Source organism: Typopeltis vanoorti, chromosome 3, assembly GCF_054136105.1.
Source record: "Typopeltis vanoorti isolate ZY-2024b chromosome 3, IOZ_Tvanoo_1.0, whole genome shotgun sequence".
NCBI classification, from domain to species: Eukaryota; Metazoa; Arthropoda; class Arachnida; order Uropygi; family Thelyphonidae; genus Typopeltis; species Typopeltis vanoorti.
In genome coordinates, this window is record NC_143551.1 from 63,671,297 (window position 1) to 63,688,051 (window position 16,755).

At 36.7% G+C, this 16,755-nt stretch overlaps 1 protein-coding gene across 3 annotated transcripts in view; it reads right to left on the reverse strand.

Moving 5' to 3' along the window:
• Positions 1-1,050: 1,050 nt before the first annotated feature.
• Als2 (Amyotrophic lateral sclerosis 2) overlaps positions 1,051-16,755 on the reverse strand; it is a 550,533-nt gene continuing 534,828 nt past the window's right edge. For all 3 annotated transcript variants that reach the window (XM_090415655.1, XM_090415656.1, XM_090415654.1), the window contains one exon: positions 1,051-1,246. In XM_090415655.1, coding sequence (XP_090271781.1) covers positions 1,202-1,246 — 45 coding nt within the window. In that variant the 3' untranslated portion in view covers positions 1,051-1,201. The remainder of the gene's footprint in view (positions 1,247-16,755) is intronic.

Sequence of the window (16,755 nt, forward strand, 5' to 3'; positions counted from 1 at the left end):
AAATAATTAGAATAACAACTAACCACCTGGTTTGATGCATATTCAAATAACTCTTATAACCTGAATGGTTAACTCTTCTGCACAGACTATATGCACTGAATTACTTTTCCATCGTAGCTCTCCATCTCTGCTCACTAATGTTATTAGCTTAGCAATGTGCTCATTATCTTTATTTCTGTTTCTCTTTCACATATCCTTTCTCATACCATATTCTTATCTTCTTTCAAGTTGTTATCCAATACCTGTTCTACCTTATTTCATGCAGCCTCAGCCATCCCAGAAAACAAGCTTTTGTTGTTGTGCACTTATTCAAAAAATAAGATTGTAAATGTTTCCAATAATAAATAAATTTATTGCTAGGACTTTTTTGAAATAGGTATAATTTAAGATTTAAGTCATTTCTGAACATATGCTTTCAAAGTATGAATTTTTTTTCTTAATATCTAGGGGGGGGGGGGAAGAAAAACACAATGAAGGACATTCAAATTTCCAATATAGAAAATTCAAAGTGAAAACTATTTACTTTAAATCAAGTGGCCTCAAAGGTTTCATCCTCACTTAATCCGTTAATAGCTCCTACCATTATTATTGAGTTCAATAATTAATAAGACAGAAAAACTGCCTGCGTCTTTATTCTTGAAAAATTGTAAGGAAGGAGGTTGGCATATTTGATCTACCTTATAGATCTAATATAAGTGCAAAAATTTCAGGTTCAGTATGTGTTTCATGATAAATTCTGAATAAAAAAAAATGCACATCCATTACAAAACAGGCATAAGAAATAAAAGAAGATATTAAATTTTTATTATTCAAATGAATTAAATCCTAGTTGATTAAGACATTTATAGGCAATTTTTTTTCACCTTTATTGTTAAAAAAAGTAAACTAGAACATTAATAAAAAAATCAATTATTTCAACTTTATTTTATATGTGAGCAGAGAACAACATGTACAGTTTAATACAAACATGCACGAGTATTTATCATTACAAATATATATATATATATATATTCTGAGGTTAAGAACAACCTTAGCTACCATCTTTAAATATTTCAAAAAAAAGGGGGAGGGGAAATATATATGTACAAAAATATTACACTTTGGCTATACAAAATCTCTGTAGCTACCAAAAGAAGTAAACTAGAGGGAAAAGGAAAGTAATATAAAAATTCTAATGTGACTAAAAAGAAATGGAAGTGTATCACAACTGACTCAACTTTTCTGTCCTTATTTGAAAATAGCAAGCCTAGATAAATAAAAGAAAAAAAAATGTTATGCATGTTAATTATATAAATATACTCTGCATGTCAAACTGATGTATAAATATTAAATTGATATATTGCAAAATTAGTAGTAATAATAAAAGAATAAGCCTAATCCCATATTTAAATTTTTTGATAAAAGAAGCAGAATTTATAGCCATCCATTTGTTCCCTGTCTGACACTGCTCTTCATGTTCACATTTCTCACTATTATATTTTTTAACTGGATTACAAAACTGGTATCTCATTTATTACTGGAAAAACATCTAAATACCTCATCCAAAGTCTTAGAGACAAATCACCTGAAATGTTTTATTACTGTTCTTGAATTATGACCAATGCATTTTACCTGTTATCAGGATGAACAACCTAAGTTTCTGAGAGGGAAAACCCAGCCACTCCATGAGACATGCTAAGTTGCCTTCAGCTGAAAAGAACATGTTGGAATTATTCTCATTACGGACATAAAACTGCAGCTTTTTTTGTATTCTAAAAAGGATAAGTGAAGAGAATCTGTAAATTCTGACCTTTATCTCTGCTAGTCTCATAACAAATTTTAGATGCATAATGCATCTATCAGGTTTTGTTTTGTCTGTTTCACCTTTACAAACGTTATTCCTAGACTTTAGGTGGATAGATTTTACTGAAATTCAGTATTTAGAATCCTTATAAAAATTTACAAAGACCTCCCAACTTTGTTTAATCACAGATGTGAAGGAATACAAAGGGAAAATATGTTGAAATTATATATTACAATAACTCCATTCTGGGAATTATTTCAATATAACTAATGGAACATCATAACAAACAATTTTGGATGAACTTAATAACATTTAGCATTTAGAATTATGGTTTTGTTTGAATATTTTTATTGGCAAAATCTTGTGTAACAATTCAAACTGATATTAATATTCTGTACTGGCTGGGTGGATTTTTTTTAAATGCATCTCACCCATGAAAGGTTGAAATGATTTTTTTTTTAAATACTATGGTGGGTAAAGGGTTAATACTACAGGAACTCCATTCTAAAAAAAACAAGGAACTTTATTCCTAGTCCTTGTTGGTTGGAGAGCACAGAAATACATCAACCAGAGAGTTATGATCAGTATTCAAATTTGTAGTTGTTTTGATTTTGGTTTTCAATTCAGACCATTTGAAGTGGAAAAACTGGGCAAGACAAAAGTATATATAGCAACAAACCAAAAATTTGTTGACATTTATAAAAAAAAAATCTGTTCTTTGGAATTTTAAACTCCCTCTAGTTTCCTCCTACTATAATTGGACTGCTTTTACTGGCCAAATACTTCTTCTCTACGTTGATGAAATTTAATGGAGTTTGATATTTCAAAGATTAATGATTTTTTTTAACAGTTTTTTCCATCCTGTTCTACAAAATTTTTTAATTTCTGTTCCCTTCCCTTCCTCAGCAACACAAAACAAACAAAGTGAAACTTAGTGGACAACTCTAGAGTCCTAAGCAGGGTACCATCTGTGAGCACCAGCTGGAAGCTTTGGTTGTAATATGGACTCCCCAAAAACTTAACTACTAATCGCCTGTTGACCTCACTATTGCCTTACCAATAATATAATAAACAGTTGATTAACACATATTTTGTATGTTACATGTATTATATACTTAGTTTAATCCTTATCCATGTGTAAGCAAACAAAACTTGTACCTTAAGTATTTTCAGGACTGTGTCAACTCGTATACAGAAGTTGATGACTTCACATCACTTGCCTTAGCATCCCATAATGCAAAGCACACATCCTTATGGGCATGTATAATGCTATATATTATGGTAAAGGTTTCGACCTTTACTGAGATTTCATCAGTAGGAGCCAGACACAGAAGTGACAGGTTGAAGTAATGCAGAAGAAGAAATTTTGGCTACTCATATTTTCATATATGAGTAGCCAAAAGGTATCACACCGTATTATTAAAATACTCTGAATTAGAGATAGTTGTTGGAAGTTTTTCTACTGGGTTACACTATAAGTTAAAGATACCAAGAAATTATGTACTTGGTTTAATCCTTTATCCAAACAAGTTGCCCCAGTCCTGAAAATACTCCAAGTGCAAACTTTGTTTGCTTACACTTGGTTTAATCCTTTATTCAAGTGTAAACAAATAAAATTTGCACCTGAAGTATTTTCAGGATTGGGGCAACTCGTATAAAGATGCTAATGACTTCACATCACTTGCCTTAGTATCTCATAATGCAAAGCACATATCCTTATGGACATATATAATGCTATGCATTATGGGAAAGAAACTGGTTTTTCGACCTTTATTGAGGTGAAAAAGTAAAGGGTTGCTCATCATAGGCCTTGAGTAGTTAGTATATTGGTGCACGAGAGCCTGTTTTTTATTTCTCCTAATACTATCAGGCTCTCTTGCATCTCTATACTAACTACTCAAGGCCTATGATGAGCAACCCTTTACTTTTTCACCTCAATAAAGGTCGAAAAACCAGTTTCCTTCCCATAATGTATAGCATTATACATGTCCATAAGGATATGTGCTTTGCATTATGAGATACTAAGGCAAGTGATGTGAAGTCATTAGCATCTTTATATGAGTTGCCCCAGTCCTGAAAATACTTCAGGTGCAAATTTTGTTTGCTTACACTTAGATAAAGGATTAAACCAAGTATATAATTTTTGGTATCTTTAATTTATAATATAACCAAGTGTAAGCAAACAAAGTTTGCACCTGAAGTATTTTCAGGACTGGGGCAACTCGTTTGGATAAAGGATTTTCTATCTCTCATACTGTTTATACAGCATGAGAGAGAGAAAAAAGGCCTCAGCTCTTTTATATCAAATATAGCCTAAGGCTATCCGTTTTTCTTTCTCACCAATCTCATATAGATGAACAATCAAGAGATCAATGGAAACTAAAGCACAAAGATGACTGATACTCAGGTGGTTGTTAGCCCTGTCTGGGTTAACTGCCTTGAGTTGGCCTTCTTTGCCTGGGATTGCTTTCCAGTCATCCCTGCGATTGACTATAAGACCACATTGAATAAAGTGGATGGAACTATTTTAAAAACCTCTCATAGTAAGAATAGACAGAATTTTATCCCCCCCCCTGGTGAATTATTGCATAATGTGTGTGTGTGTGGGGGGGATTCTACACCATCTAGTCATAAATTTCATATCTCCTAGAATGCTTCTTTCTAAATATAAAAATTGTCTGACTGAAAAATAAAATTTCCACAATACAATATTATTAGCATTTGCATGTCATATCGCTGGTTTTCAAATCTGTGTTTCTTTCTAACCTTCCATAAATGGTATTTTAATTCATTAATTACAAAGCTCAAAATTCTTTTCCTGTTGCTGACAGGTCGTGGATATTGCAAGAAAATAACCTGTTCTGTTGTAAGCAACGGAATGCCCAACACATTACATAATCTATTCCAAATACGCAGGGCAAGATGGCAGCTGTAGAATGCATGTTCTACTGTTTCCAATTGGTAACAGATGTCACAGATTGGAACTTTGATGTTAAAGTACCTCCATTTGATGGTATTGACTGGAAGCCGGCCACATGCAATTCTCCAAGCAAGATCCCTCCTGTTAGGGTATCCTTGGAACTTCAACAAATCAGATAACAAAGTATTGTTGCCAGTACCCAACTGTGGAACTTTGCAGCAAAAGAGATTAAAGATTTCCTTATACCAAATTTTACTTTTTTTTTTAATGGGAAGAAAGTGCAGTCTCAGAGTTAAGCACAGTGTTGTTGTATTCAGGAACAATCTCAGCTTTTGGACCTTTGTAATCATTAACTCCAAACAGAAGAAGATGGAAAACCCAGGTAGTACAGGAGAAGGTTTGCACATGTGTGATTAGTCTGCAATATTTTATGGATTTTTGAAGCTGCATTGCTTAAATAGCAAAATTTTAAGACAGGAAGTCCAATGCTTCTTTGATAGTTGAAGAAATTCCTTTTTAACTTGGTATTGGCTGGACCAAAAAAATTGCACAGGTTTAGTATACAATTGCTTTTTTTCAGCTTCTGTGAAATCTGTAATATTTATTATGTACAACTGAGCAGAAAAGATTATGGTTTTGAGCACTATGGCTTTAGAAGAATAGGAAAGTGGCCCAATTTGCCAGGTCTTCTAAGGTTTCAAAGTTCTCGTATATAAAGTTCTTGTCTATTTTCGAGTTGAAGTATTTATATGAGTTGCCCCAGTCCTGAAAATACTTCAGGTGCAAATTTTATTTGCTTACACTTGGATAAAGGATTAAGCCAAGTATAAAATTTCTTAGTATCTTTAATTTATAGCATAACCGAGTGGAAAAACTTCCAACAACTATCTCTAATTCAGAGTATTTTAATAAGATGTGATACCTTTTGGCTACTCGTATATGAAAATATGACTTAAGCATTACTTCAACCCTTCAGTATCACTTCTGGGTCTGGCTCCCACTGATGAGACTTCAATAAAGGTTGAAACCAGTCTGGGTAGTGACCCTTCCCATAATGCATAGTATTATACATATCCATTGCATTGTGGGATACTAAAGCAAGTGATGTGAAGTCATTAGCTTCTTTATATGAGTTGCCCCAGTCCTGAAAATACTTCAGGTGCAAATTGCCGGCCTGGTTGGCTGAGAGGTTAGCATATCCGCTCTCCAGCCAAAAGGCTGTAGGTTCATATCTCACAGTGGGCATGGATGTTTGTGATTGTCTGTGAAAATACTAGTGGTGATGATGGGTGGGTGATGGCATTAGTGTGGATGATGATTGTAGTTGCGGTTCGTTGTAGTTGGTGGATTGAGTGGTGGAGACGAAGAGTTGTAGAGTGGGTACCCTTCCCTCGATGAGTCTTTGGAACCCCCTGGAGGTGTTACGTAATAAAATAAAGGATTAAACCAAGCAGAAAAACTTTCAAGAGAAAAGAAAATGTTATTAAGAAAATCACAAGGAAGAAAAAATACATTTTTCAGTTCTGTACTATATTTATCAATACCGTAAGTTTGCATCGTCTGTTTACAAGATTTTTTGCCTTTTGCTGTTTCCAAATCTCATCATTTTTCAGCTCAAAGTTGCTCTACATATCACCATCACCCGGATCTTCATTTAATAATAATTATTATTAACATTATGACTCCATGAGTCAAAAGGACTTGCAGGAGGTCTACACAAATGCAAAAAGATAGACTAACTGTGCTTTAAACACATTCATAGTTTCTTTTAATACTTTTAGTTAATGTATTTTACTCATTAATCACTCTGAATGCAAAGAACATGATCCTTGCTCACAGCTTCCTGGGATGGCCTCTTGTTCTATCCTTGTCTTCCTGCACTCTAGTGAAAAATCTTCACATTAATCTGGTATCAATCCCTTGCCAACTTATGTCTCAATCATGTCCCTTTTCTCTCTATTCACAAGGATTTGCATGTTGCATTCTTTCAATCTGTCCTATGTCCCATGAAGCCTGATATGCAGCCTGATCTGCATATCGATTAATTAGACATACCTAGATAATTATAAGAACATCACAATGAATTGTGATGTTCTTATAATTATCTAGGTATGTCTAATTTATTACTTTCCAATTTAAAAAATCCCTGCCCTCATAAATTTTCTGCAGTTCAATTCCATCAATGTAGTACACAGCTAATAATCTGTTCATCTTAAAGTACATGACTGCACACTTGGTCATGCTGAAGTGGCAGGAATTATTCTTTGTCCATACTGACAGTAAGTCATCTTGCAGGATCTCTCCATTATCTTCACTGGCTATTGCTTTTCTCAGCTTAGCATAATCGGCAAACAACTGAATATTTCCCCTTAAATCATTTCCTATACTTGATGGACAAATTAAACAGCAGAGGACCAAGTACTGAACCTTGTGACACTACTAATCACTTGCTTTCTCCCAGACTCCCCTATACACCACTCTCTGATATCTTATCAAATCCTTCGTATCTCTTGCTGCAATATCATATTTATGCAACAGAGTTCAATGTGGTATTTCAAATGCCACTGCCAAGTCAAGTACTATTCAAATAAGAACTGGATCTGGAATTGTCATTGTGTCTGTCATTCAATGCCTATTGACAGACATGAATCCTGCTATTGCATCGTGCAGAAGCTCTTGCCTACTGCATTTCCACCCTGGGCCAGTTCCGTTCTCTTTAGTCAATCTAAAGGAAATGGAACTAAAGGTACTACATTAATGCCATTCTTGGTTCAGACTCAAATCAAAGGATCACTGGGCAATGAGGCTCTAGTCCTCAAACCATCCACCATACAGTTAGGTTAGAAGAAACCATCGGAGCTCCCAGTAAACAAAATATCATAGGTAGTGATGAATTTTTAGCATTCATTGGTAAATAAAATGAGACCAAAAGTTACTTGCATTCGTAAGACCTGCTAACAGAAGAGTATACAAAACTAAAAGGTGATGGGTACAGTGTATTTTGGGAGGTTTATATCAATATTGGAATACCATATGTTGGCATAATAACATAACTATAAAAACAGAGGTAAGCTTATATAAAAACTTTTTTAACATGAGCAAGTTTTAATGCGAGTTTTCTTCCATTTTTATAGTTATATTAGTATTTGGGGAGGATAACCTGGATAGAAAGGGTAGGAGAGCATTTCTAATGATTGCAGAGGAATGAAAACCAGGGAAGAGATCCTGAATGGTTGTAGTATGAGTAATATAGGCTGTGAGTTTGAGGTCACTATACCAGCCTTGATGTGTATATATGTCCATATTGGATGCAAAGTATCCATTGAAGTCAATATACCCATTGGATATTATAGAAATGATATGGATATGAAGCATATATTTCTGATATATTTTATCTGTGTGGCTGTTTGGATGGTTAAGAGAGCAGAACACATAGTTGCATGCTGCTATAGGTCAGGGTAATCTGAAGAGGACTGCAAAGACAAATCTTAGGATACAAATAAGACTAATATTATGAGTATTTAGACTGAAGAGAAGAGAAAAAATGCAAAATGAGGGAAAGAATTTATTTATTGAGAAACTACCTTAAGTAGCATGTGCTTCTAAGAATCTGTTATAAATGAAAGAGCTTTTTGCCTCTAACTGTGAAGAGGTTGAAATCATTTGAGTTTTTTTGGGAAAAAAAGTTATGTGGAACTATAATGATTATGATAGACTGAGAAGGAAGTTTGATCCAACACCTTGGCATGAAAAACTGCATGGCAGAGGAATCAAGAGTACATCGGGAATGGTCAAAGGATGTTTCAAGGAAGTCATATCTTACTGCATTCTCAGTGCGAAAAATATAAATTGCATGGGAGTTAAATGGATGAAACACTACAAAGCTACATAAAAAAGAAAATGTGAATCCACCACAGGGAGAAAGGTGATGATCAGGCCAAAGAGCAGTATGAAAGCAGACCAGAAGAGCGACAGTCATGGTGAGAAAGGCAAATTTGGACAAGAAAAGAATTCACTACGTAGCAAATAAAAGGAACAATGTCCATGGAAGAATAGTTTTTTGAACGGAATGGAAGAAAGGAAAGTGCCATATGTCTTAAAATTGGCTAAGCTGTTAAGCAACTACTTTAGTAAGGTATACATTCCAGACAGACTAATTTGCTATCTGAATACTGAGGTGGAACTAAATGAAAGGATAGAGAAAAAGATGGACGAGTTGGAGGTAAGAAAGCTATTATAAGTACTTATAAGTGGAAGGAGGGCAAGATAATTCTATCATACAAGGGTCGAGCTACAAAAGAAGAAACCAAAGCCAAATAGTATCTCTGGAGTGGTTATTAAAGTGTTGGAAAGGCTAATTTGAATTAGCCTTTCCAACCTTGATGTCTGCTCACTTATGAATAAGCAGACTGCTGTCTACTCATTCAAAAGTGAGCAGACAACAGTCTGATTCTCTATAGTAGACATCATGGCTTTGCTTTAGTAATCAGCTCATATATTTTATAACAGTGAATGCAAATGTGGACAAGAGAAATGGCTATACCTAAACAGTTTTGCATTTTGCCAAAATACCTGTCAGCAAGAAACCATTCCATGGGTTTGCACCATGGAATTTTTGTGCCCCCCTCCCCTTCAGTGTATTATTTATTCCCTATTTTTTATGAACGTGTTCGATTATACTGCCCCTAAATTGTGCTGCCTGGGTTCATTGCACCCCGGTACAGAACAGGCCTTCCTGTCAGGATTCCACACAAAGCTGCAGAATCCTCTCAAATGCCTCCCTCAGTGAATCCTTGGATAGTGGTCCCCAAAAAAAAATCAATATTCCCCTTGCATAACTCAATGATATCTATGAGCTTATCCAATGCATTTTGAAATTCATAAAAATTATTGCCTATGCATAGGGATCCCAGACATCCTGTAAAATAAGGGATCGTCCCATTTTTGGCTAATGCATCCCGTTGTCTCGAGAAAACTCTTCGGGACAGCTTTTTGTCCTGTATTTTAGAGTTCAAGACTGAATAACAAAATCGATGAGTTACAATTTCTATTCTATTACAAATATCGCTCTCCGTCATTACAGGGAACTATAGACGCGTTGTTATTTTCTCAAGGCGAGTGATGACAACACTGCAACAATGATAAGTTTGTTAGAATAGTGCGCATGTGCATTGACATTTTGGCATGTTCCATGATATTGGTTCAGCTTTAAATAGCACGGAACAGTCCGCTTGACCCACGCCATTTTAGAAGCTTGCTCCGAGAGAAACAAACAGGTTGGTGCTTGCAGAGTATTAATTACTGTATGGCTGCTGTTAAAATGTATGGTTTTTAAGTTCTTCTGTGGCCCTGTTGAATGTTGAAAATGCCAAAAAGGAAGTGTGATTATACAGACGCTTTAAAAACTCAATTTCCGTTTTTAAAAAAATCTACTAAATTGGGTGAGACAGATAAAGTGGAGTGTACGGTTTGTGGTGGCTTGTTTAGCATTGGGCATGGCGGAAAGTCCGACATTACCCAGCACATTGCTACGAAAAGACATAAATCTGCATCTCAAACTAGTACAAGTGCAAAAGTCAGTGATTTCTTTACTAAGAAAGAGATGGGGAAGTGGAAAAGAATCTTGCTGCAGAAGAAGCAACTTTCGCGTATCACACGTGTTTTCACAACCAGAGTTTTCGATCAATGAATTGTACATCTAAAATAATACGCAAGTTATATGATAGAAAATTTATGTGTGGGCAAACAAAAACACAAGCGTTAATTGTAAATGTTTTGGCTCCATTTGCAATCAAGCAATTCAAACTGGAAATGGAGAAAGCAAATTATATATCTATCCTGATTGACACTTCAAAACTATCAATGTTTGAAATATTGAACATTGATAGTTCGATATTTTGTTCCAGAAAAAGGTGTTAAAACCATGATTCTAGAATTTACAGACCTTCCTAGTGAAAGTGAGAACAACTTACAGATTACATATGGGACTTGTTAAACTCTTGGAAGATTAAAGATAAAATCATAGCCTTGTCAGCGGACAATACTAGTACTAACTTCGGTGGATGTTCAAGAAAGGGAAGAAACAACGTGTACCATAAATTGAGAACTAGGTTTGGCTGCGGATTGATTGGAGTTGATTGCTCAGCTCATATTTTAAACAATGCTGTGCAAACTGCAGCTGATACATTGCCTGTAGACATTGAGGCTGTTATAGCTAAAATATTTCAACACGTTCATATATACTTTATAAGAGTCCAGTCCCTAAAAGAATTTTGTGAATTTGTGGACAATGAATATAAAACAGTTCTAGGACACTCGAAGAGTTAGCTGTCGTTGCATCCAGCTATCAAAAGGTTGAATGAAATGTATGGACTTAAAGCCTATTTTTTTTCAATAGATAAACGTCCGGCAATGTTTAAAGACTTTTTCCAGAATCCAGTGTAGAAGCTGTTTTCTACTTTTCTGGAGTTGCAATGTGAAATGTTCCATGCTACTACTATCAGGAGCATAGAAGGTGAAATGATATCTTTCGTTGAAGCACAGTCAATTATACAGTCACTGGTTGGAAAAATTGAAATAAGAAGAGATGAAAATTTGAAAACTATGACCGAAAAGAAGCTACTTCTCGAGTTGCAAGAGGAAGTACTGATTAGTGAAAAGGCATTCCAATCTCATAAAATTGATTTCTACAACACATGTGTGTCATATATAAAAGACTACATGTGAAGAGGCTTAAGTGCTGTGAGGACATCATGTTGGAGGCTTAATGGATTTTTTAACAACACTCAAAAAGAATTAAAATAGACTTTAATACTTCCTATATTTCGTCCTAGTCACTAGGACATCTACGGGGATTACAAAAAAATTAATGTAACATATGCACAAATAACAAACAATACTAAGCCCAACCACGTGGGTGACACTAAAGTCCTATCTAGGTAGAGCGCCCTCTAAGGGCAGTCGTAGGTGGCCTGGAATGTAAGGTGGGAACTCTGGTGATGAGTGTTTCCCAAATCTTCGGAAGCTTAATGCACCCATATTTATTGAGATTTGGCTGGTTTTTGAGAGCTGCTGCTGCTGCTTCTAAGAAAAGTCTCTCTTTCTTGAATTTGCTGTGGTGGAGCATGGTGGTTTTCTTCCATGATACTGTGTGGGTGGTGTCCAAAACATGGTCAGCCAAGCCTGAATGGCCATAGTTGTGTTTGAAGATGTAAGACTTGTGTTCCTCTAGACGGATGGATGCTGATCTGCCTGTCTGTCCAAAGTACGCCAGCTTACAAGAACAGGGTACTTTGTAAACTCCAGGCAGAGAGAAAGAGGAGGGAGCTGATCTTTCGTAGAACGGATAAGGGTAGCCAGTTTGCGGTGGGGCTTATATGCTGTGTGTAGATTGTATTGTTTTAGTATCTTGGCTATTTTTTCAGATGTGCCACGGATGTAGGGTATGGTGATGGCATTTTTAAAATCTTGTTGACGAGAAGGAAGGGGAATGGGGGAGGAGTTGATTATTTTTTTGATACTGTGATCGCTGTAGCCATTGGAAAGGAAAGTGCTGTGTATGTGGTTAAGCTCATTAGTGAGGGCGGTTCCACTGGAACAAAGATTGTGGGCTCTCTTGGTAAGAGTTTTAATAATGCCATATTGTTGAGAGGGGTGGTGGTGGGAGAGTTTGTGAATGTATCTGCCTGTGTGTGTGGGTTTTCTGTATACGGTGAAGGTAAGTGTATCATTAGGCAGGCGTGTGACTAAGGTGTCTAGGAAGGGCAAACAATTGTTCTTTTCCTTTTCCATAGTGAACTGGATTCTTGGATGTAGACTATTGAGATGACTGAGGAAGGAGTCTAACGTGTCTGGGCCATGAGGCCAAATAGAGAACACATCATCTACATATCTTAGCCAGATAGAAGGTTTGAGTGGGGCTGAGTCTATGGCTCGTTTTTCGAAATCTTCCATATAGAAATTCGTATATATAACCGTGCAAGCCAGGCATTACTCCACGAGCAAATCGCCTCTACACGTGCTACCCTCGCAGTGACGAACGCCGCCATTGGCTCCTTACACTCAGAGCTCTCCACCGTTCTTAACCCTGAACTTTGGTCGATTCTTTCTGGCATTTCGGAAACTTCTGCACAGAGAGAATTCCAAAAAATAAAAAATAAACACATCAAGAAATTTAGCAACCTTGTGAAAAACAAACTACAACCACAAATTCAACCTCTCCAAACAGTAATAAACCTCTCTTCCAAAAGGCTCAACGACGATGCCGTCAGCGCCCTTTGCCTCGGCCATAATTTTGCCGTCGCTGCGAAGGAAGTGCCGGTGCTTGACGTAATGGTGAACATCGAACGTGGAATCGGTCGCTTACCGTCGGAGATAGCTAACAACATCAGACTTGACGTAGCCAACATCCTCGCGCATTCTTCTCCGCCAAAAAGTAATTTATCATATGCCCAACGCACCGCTCTCCTGAAACTACGTAAAGAAAAAAGTATCGTCATCACCAGAGCGGATAAGGGTAATGCCACAGTCATTCTTAATACCAGTGAATATAAGCGTAAAATGAACATTATCCTCCGCGATCGCGCTACCTACATCCCGCTAGAACACGACCCCACAAAAACACAAGTTAAGAAACTTAAAATTTTACTCAAAAAAGTATCTTCCTGGCCCCCAGATGTCACGAAAAAACTTAAACCTTTCCGTTCCCGTCCCCCCCGAATATACGGTTTACCAAAAATCCACAAACCCAATTCCCCACTCAGGCCTATAGTAGATGCTACCAAAGCACCTTGCTATAGACTATCTAAACAGCTGGCCAACTCTCTGATCCCCCTCACCGGAAGGTCCCCTTCCTATATAAAAAACTCGACCCACTTTAAAGCCCTCACAGAAAATTTAACCTTGAAGAAGACAGACATATTGGTAAGCTTTGATATCTCATCCTTGTTTACCAATATTCCCTTAATTGACACCTTATCTCTCTTAGAAAAGGTTTTTCCCTCTGACATCTTAGATCTCTTTTCCTTTGCCATTAACTCTGGATATTTCTCGTGGAACAACAAAATCTACAAGCAAATAGAGGGAACTGCCATGGGTTCCCCCCTCTCACCCCCCTTGCCAATTTCTATATGGAAGATTTCGAAAAACGAGCCATAACCAAAAATTTAACCTTGAAGAAGACAGACATATTGGTAAGCTTTGATATCTCATCCTTGTTTACCAATATTCCCTTAATTGACACCTTATCTCTCTTAGAAAAGGTTTTTCCCTCTGACATCTTAGATCTCTTTTCCTTTGCCATTAACTCTGGATATTTCTCGTGGAACAACAAAATCTACAAGCAGATAGAGGGAACTGCCATGGGTTCCCCCCTCTCACCCCCCCTTGCCAATTTCTATATGGAAGATTTCGAAAAACGAGCCATAGACTCAGCCCCACTCAAACCTTCTATCTGGCTAAGATATGTAGATGATGTGTTCTCTATTTGGCCTCATGGCCCAGACACGTTAGACTCCTTCCTCAGTCATCTCAATAGTCTACATCCAAGAATCCAGTTCACTATGGAAAAGGAAAAGAACAATTGTTTGCCCTTCCTAGACACCTTAGTCACACGCCTGCCTAATGATACACTTACCTTCACCGTATACAGAAAACCCACACACACACACAGGCAGATACATTCACAAACTCTCCCACCACCACCCCTCTCAACAATATGGCATTATTAAAACTCTTACCAAGAGAGCCCACAATCTTTGTTCCAGTGGAACCGCCCTCACTAATGACCTTAACCACATACACAGCACTTTCCTTTCCAATGGCTACAGCGATCACAGTATCAAAAAAATAATCAACTCCTCCCCCATTCCCCTTCCTTCTCGTCAACAAGATTTTAAAAATGCTATCACCATACCCTACATCCGTGGCACATCTGAAAAAATAGCCAAGATACTAAAACAATACAATCTACACACAGCATATAAGCCCCACCGCATACTGGCTACCCTTATCCGTTCTACGAAAGATCAGCTCCCTCCTCTCTCTCTCTGCCTGGAGTTTACAAAGTACCCTGTTCTTGTAAGCTGGCGTACTTTGGACAGACAGGCAGATCAGCATCCATCCGTCTAGAGGAACACAAGTCTTACATCTTCAAACACAACTATGGCCATTCAGGCTTGGCTGACCATGTTTTGGACACCACCCACAGAGTATCATGGAAGAAAACCACCATGCTCCACCACAGCAAATTCAAGAAAGAGAGACTTTTCTTAGAAGCAGCAGCAGCTCTCAAAAACCAGCCAAATCTCAATAAATATGGGTGCATTAAGCTTCCGAAGATTTGGGAAACACTCATCACCAGAGTTCCCACCTTACATTCCAGGCCACCTATGACTGCCCTTAGAGGGCGCTCTACCTAGATAGGACTTTAGTGTCACCCACGTGGTTGGGCTTAGTATTGTTTGTTATTTGTGCATATGTTACATTAATTTTTTTGTAATCCCCGTAGATGTCCTAGTGACTAGGACGAAATATAGGAAGTATTAAAGTCTATTTTAATTCTTTTTGAGTGTTGTTAAAAAATCCATTAAGCCTCCAACATGATGAACATATATAAAAGAATGGTCACAGTATATGCTGAAATTAGACAGTATGTCTTGGGTGGAACTGAGAACAGCATTATGTTAGGAAAATGTTCTTCAAACAGTCCAAACTATTAATCAGACCACTGCCATATCAAGCATTGTTGAATCTAATTTGTTTGATGAAGTAATGATAGTGAAAACAGCTCTGAAGTTAAAAAAAAAAAAAAAAGCGAAGTGAAGGACATGTTGAAATCCAAACATTTAGATGAAGTCTGGGTAGATCTCTTAAAAAATGTTGAAGGAGAACTATCAAATTTAAAAAAAGTAGTGGAGTTCGTTATGTGTATCCCTGGAACAAATGCGTGTGTCGAAAGATTATTTTCTCGCATGAATGCACTGTGGACTGATGAGAAAAAACAAATTGTCTGTAAAATCAATGCTTATTGTAAAATCATTCTTCAGTGAGAATTGTGTAGCTTTTCATGATATGATTCTTAAAAACAAACAATTGTTAAGTGAAATTCATTCTTCAGAAAAGTATTGCAAGAGTGAGCAAGACTGATTGATTAATAAGAATATTGTCAGGTGAGAAAAGCATTACTGTATTAACAATCTATTTTGTTATTTAAATTAAGGGGATATTAAATCCCCCATTGTTTCAAAACCGAATAAGAATAAGAAACTCCAAGATCGGAATCAAAGAGTTTCATGCCGAATATAGTAAACTATAAAAGCATCGGCAGATACTAGCATAAGCCAAAGCACGTAGTACATAGGGCAACTCGTAGCAGAGGTGGGTAAAGCTAGTAATTTAATGGGTGCATCTATTTTGTATCTATGATAGTAAGTAAAAAACCATTTGAAGGCAACTTAAAGTGGCTTAATGAAAATATGCAGCCTAACAATTTGATTTACTATTTGTTTACTTATACTTAGTAAAGTGTGTGCACAGTAAACCTTACCACACACACACACACACTTGGAAAGTTAGAATCATTTTGTAAGACTGGCATATGTGATGGATGCATATACTAAACGTTCACCCTCAGTCATAAGTGTCCCGTATTTTTTTCCAATGTATCTGGGATCCCTACCTACGTATCATGCAGTTGTTAATCTTACAAAATGTAATCAAATTACTGAAAAACCTGTTCTTTAACAAATCCAACTGGTCCTGCGTAAAGGTTCTGTCTCTCCCCCCCCCTTTCTTATTAATTCAACCTCTTGAAATACCTTGGCACTAGTCCTAAAACAGAAACTGGTCAACCATACAACACCACAGCTGTTTTGAAGACTCCATCTTAAGCAGCAGCAGCAATACTATTTTCTCTTCCTTTCATTCCTCAGAAACTTGCTATAAAATCCATTGAATAACCAAGTCAAGGACACTTTCATTAGCACATTAGCAATATACAATTACGTAATCCAAAGCTTTATTTAATAACAAGATACTTAATATTACATTCAAA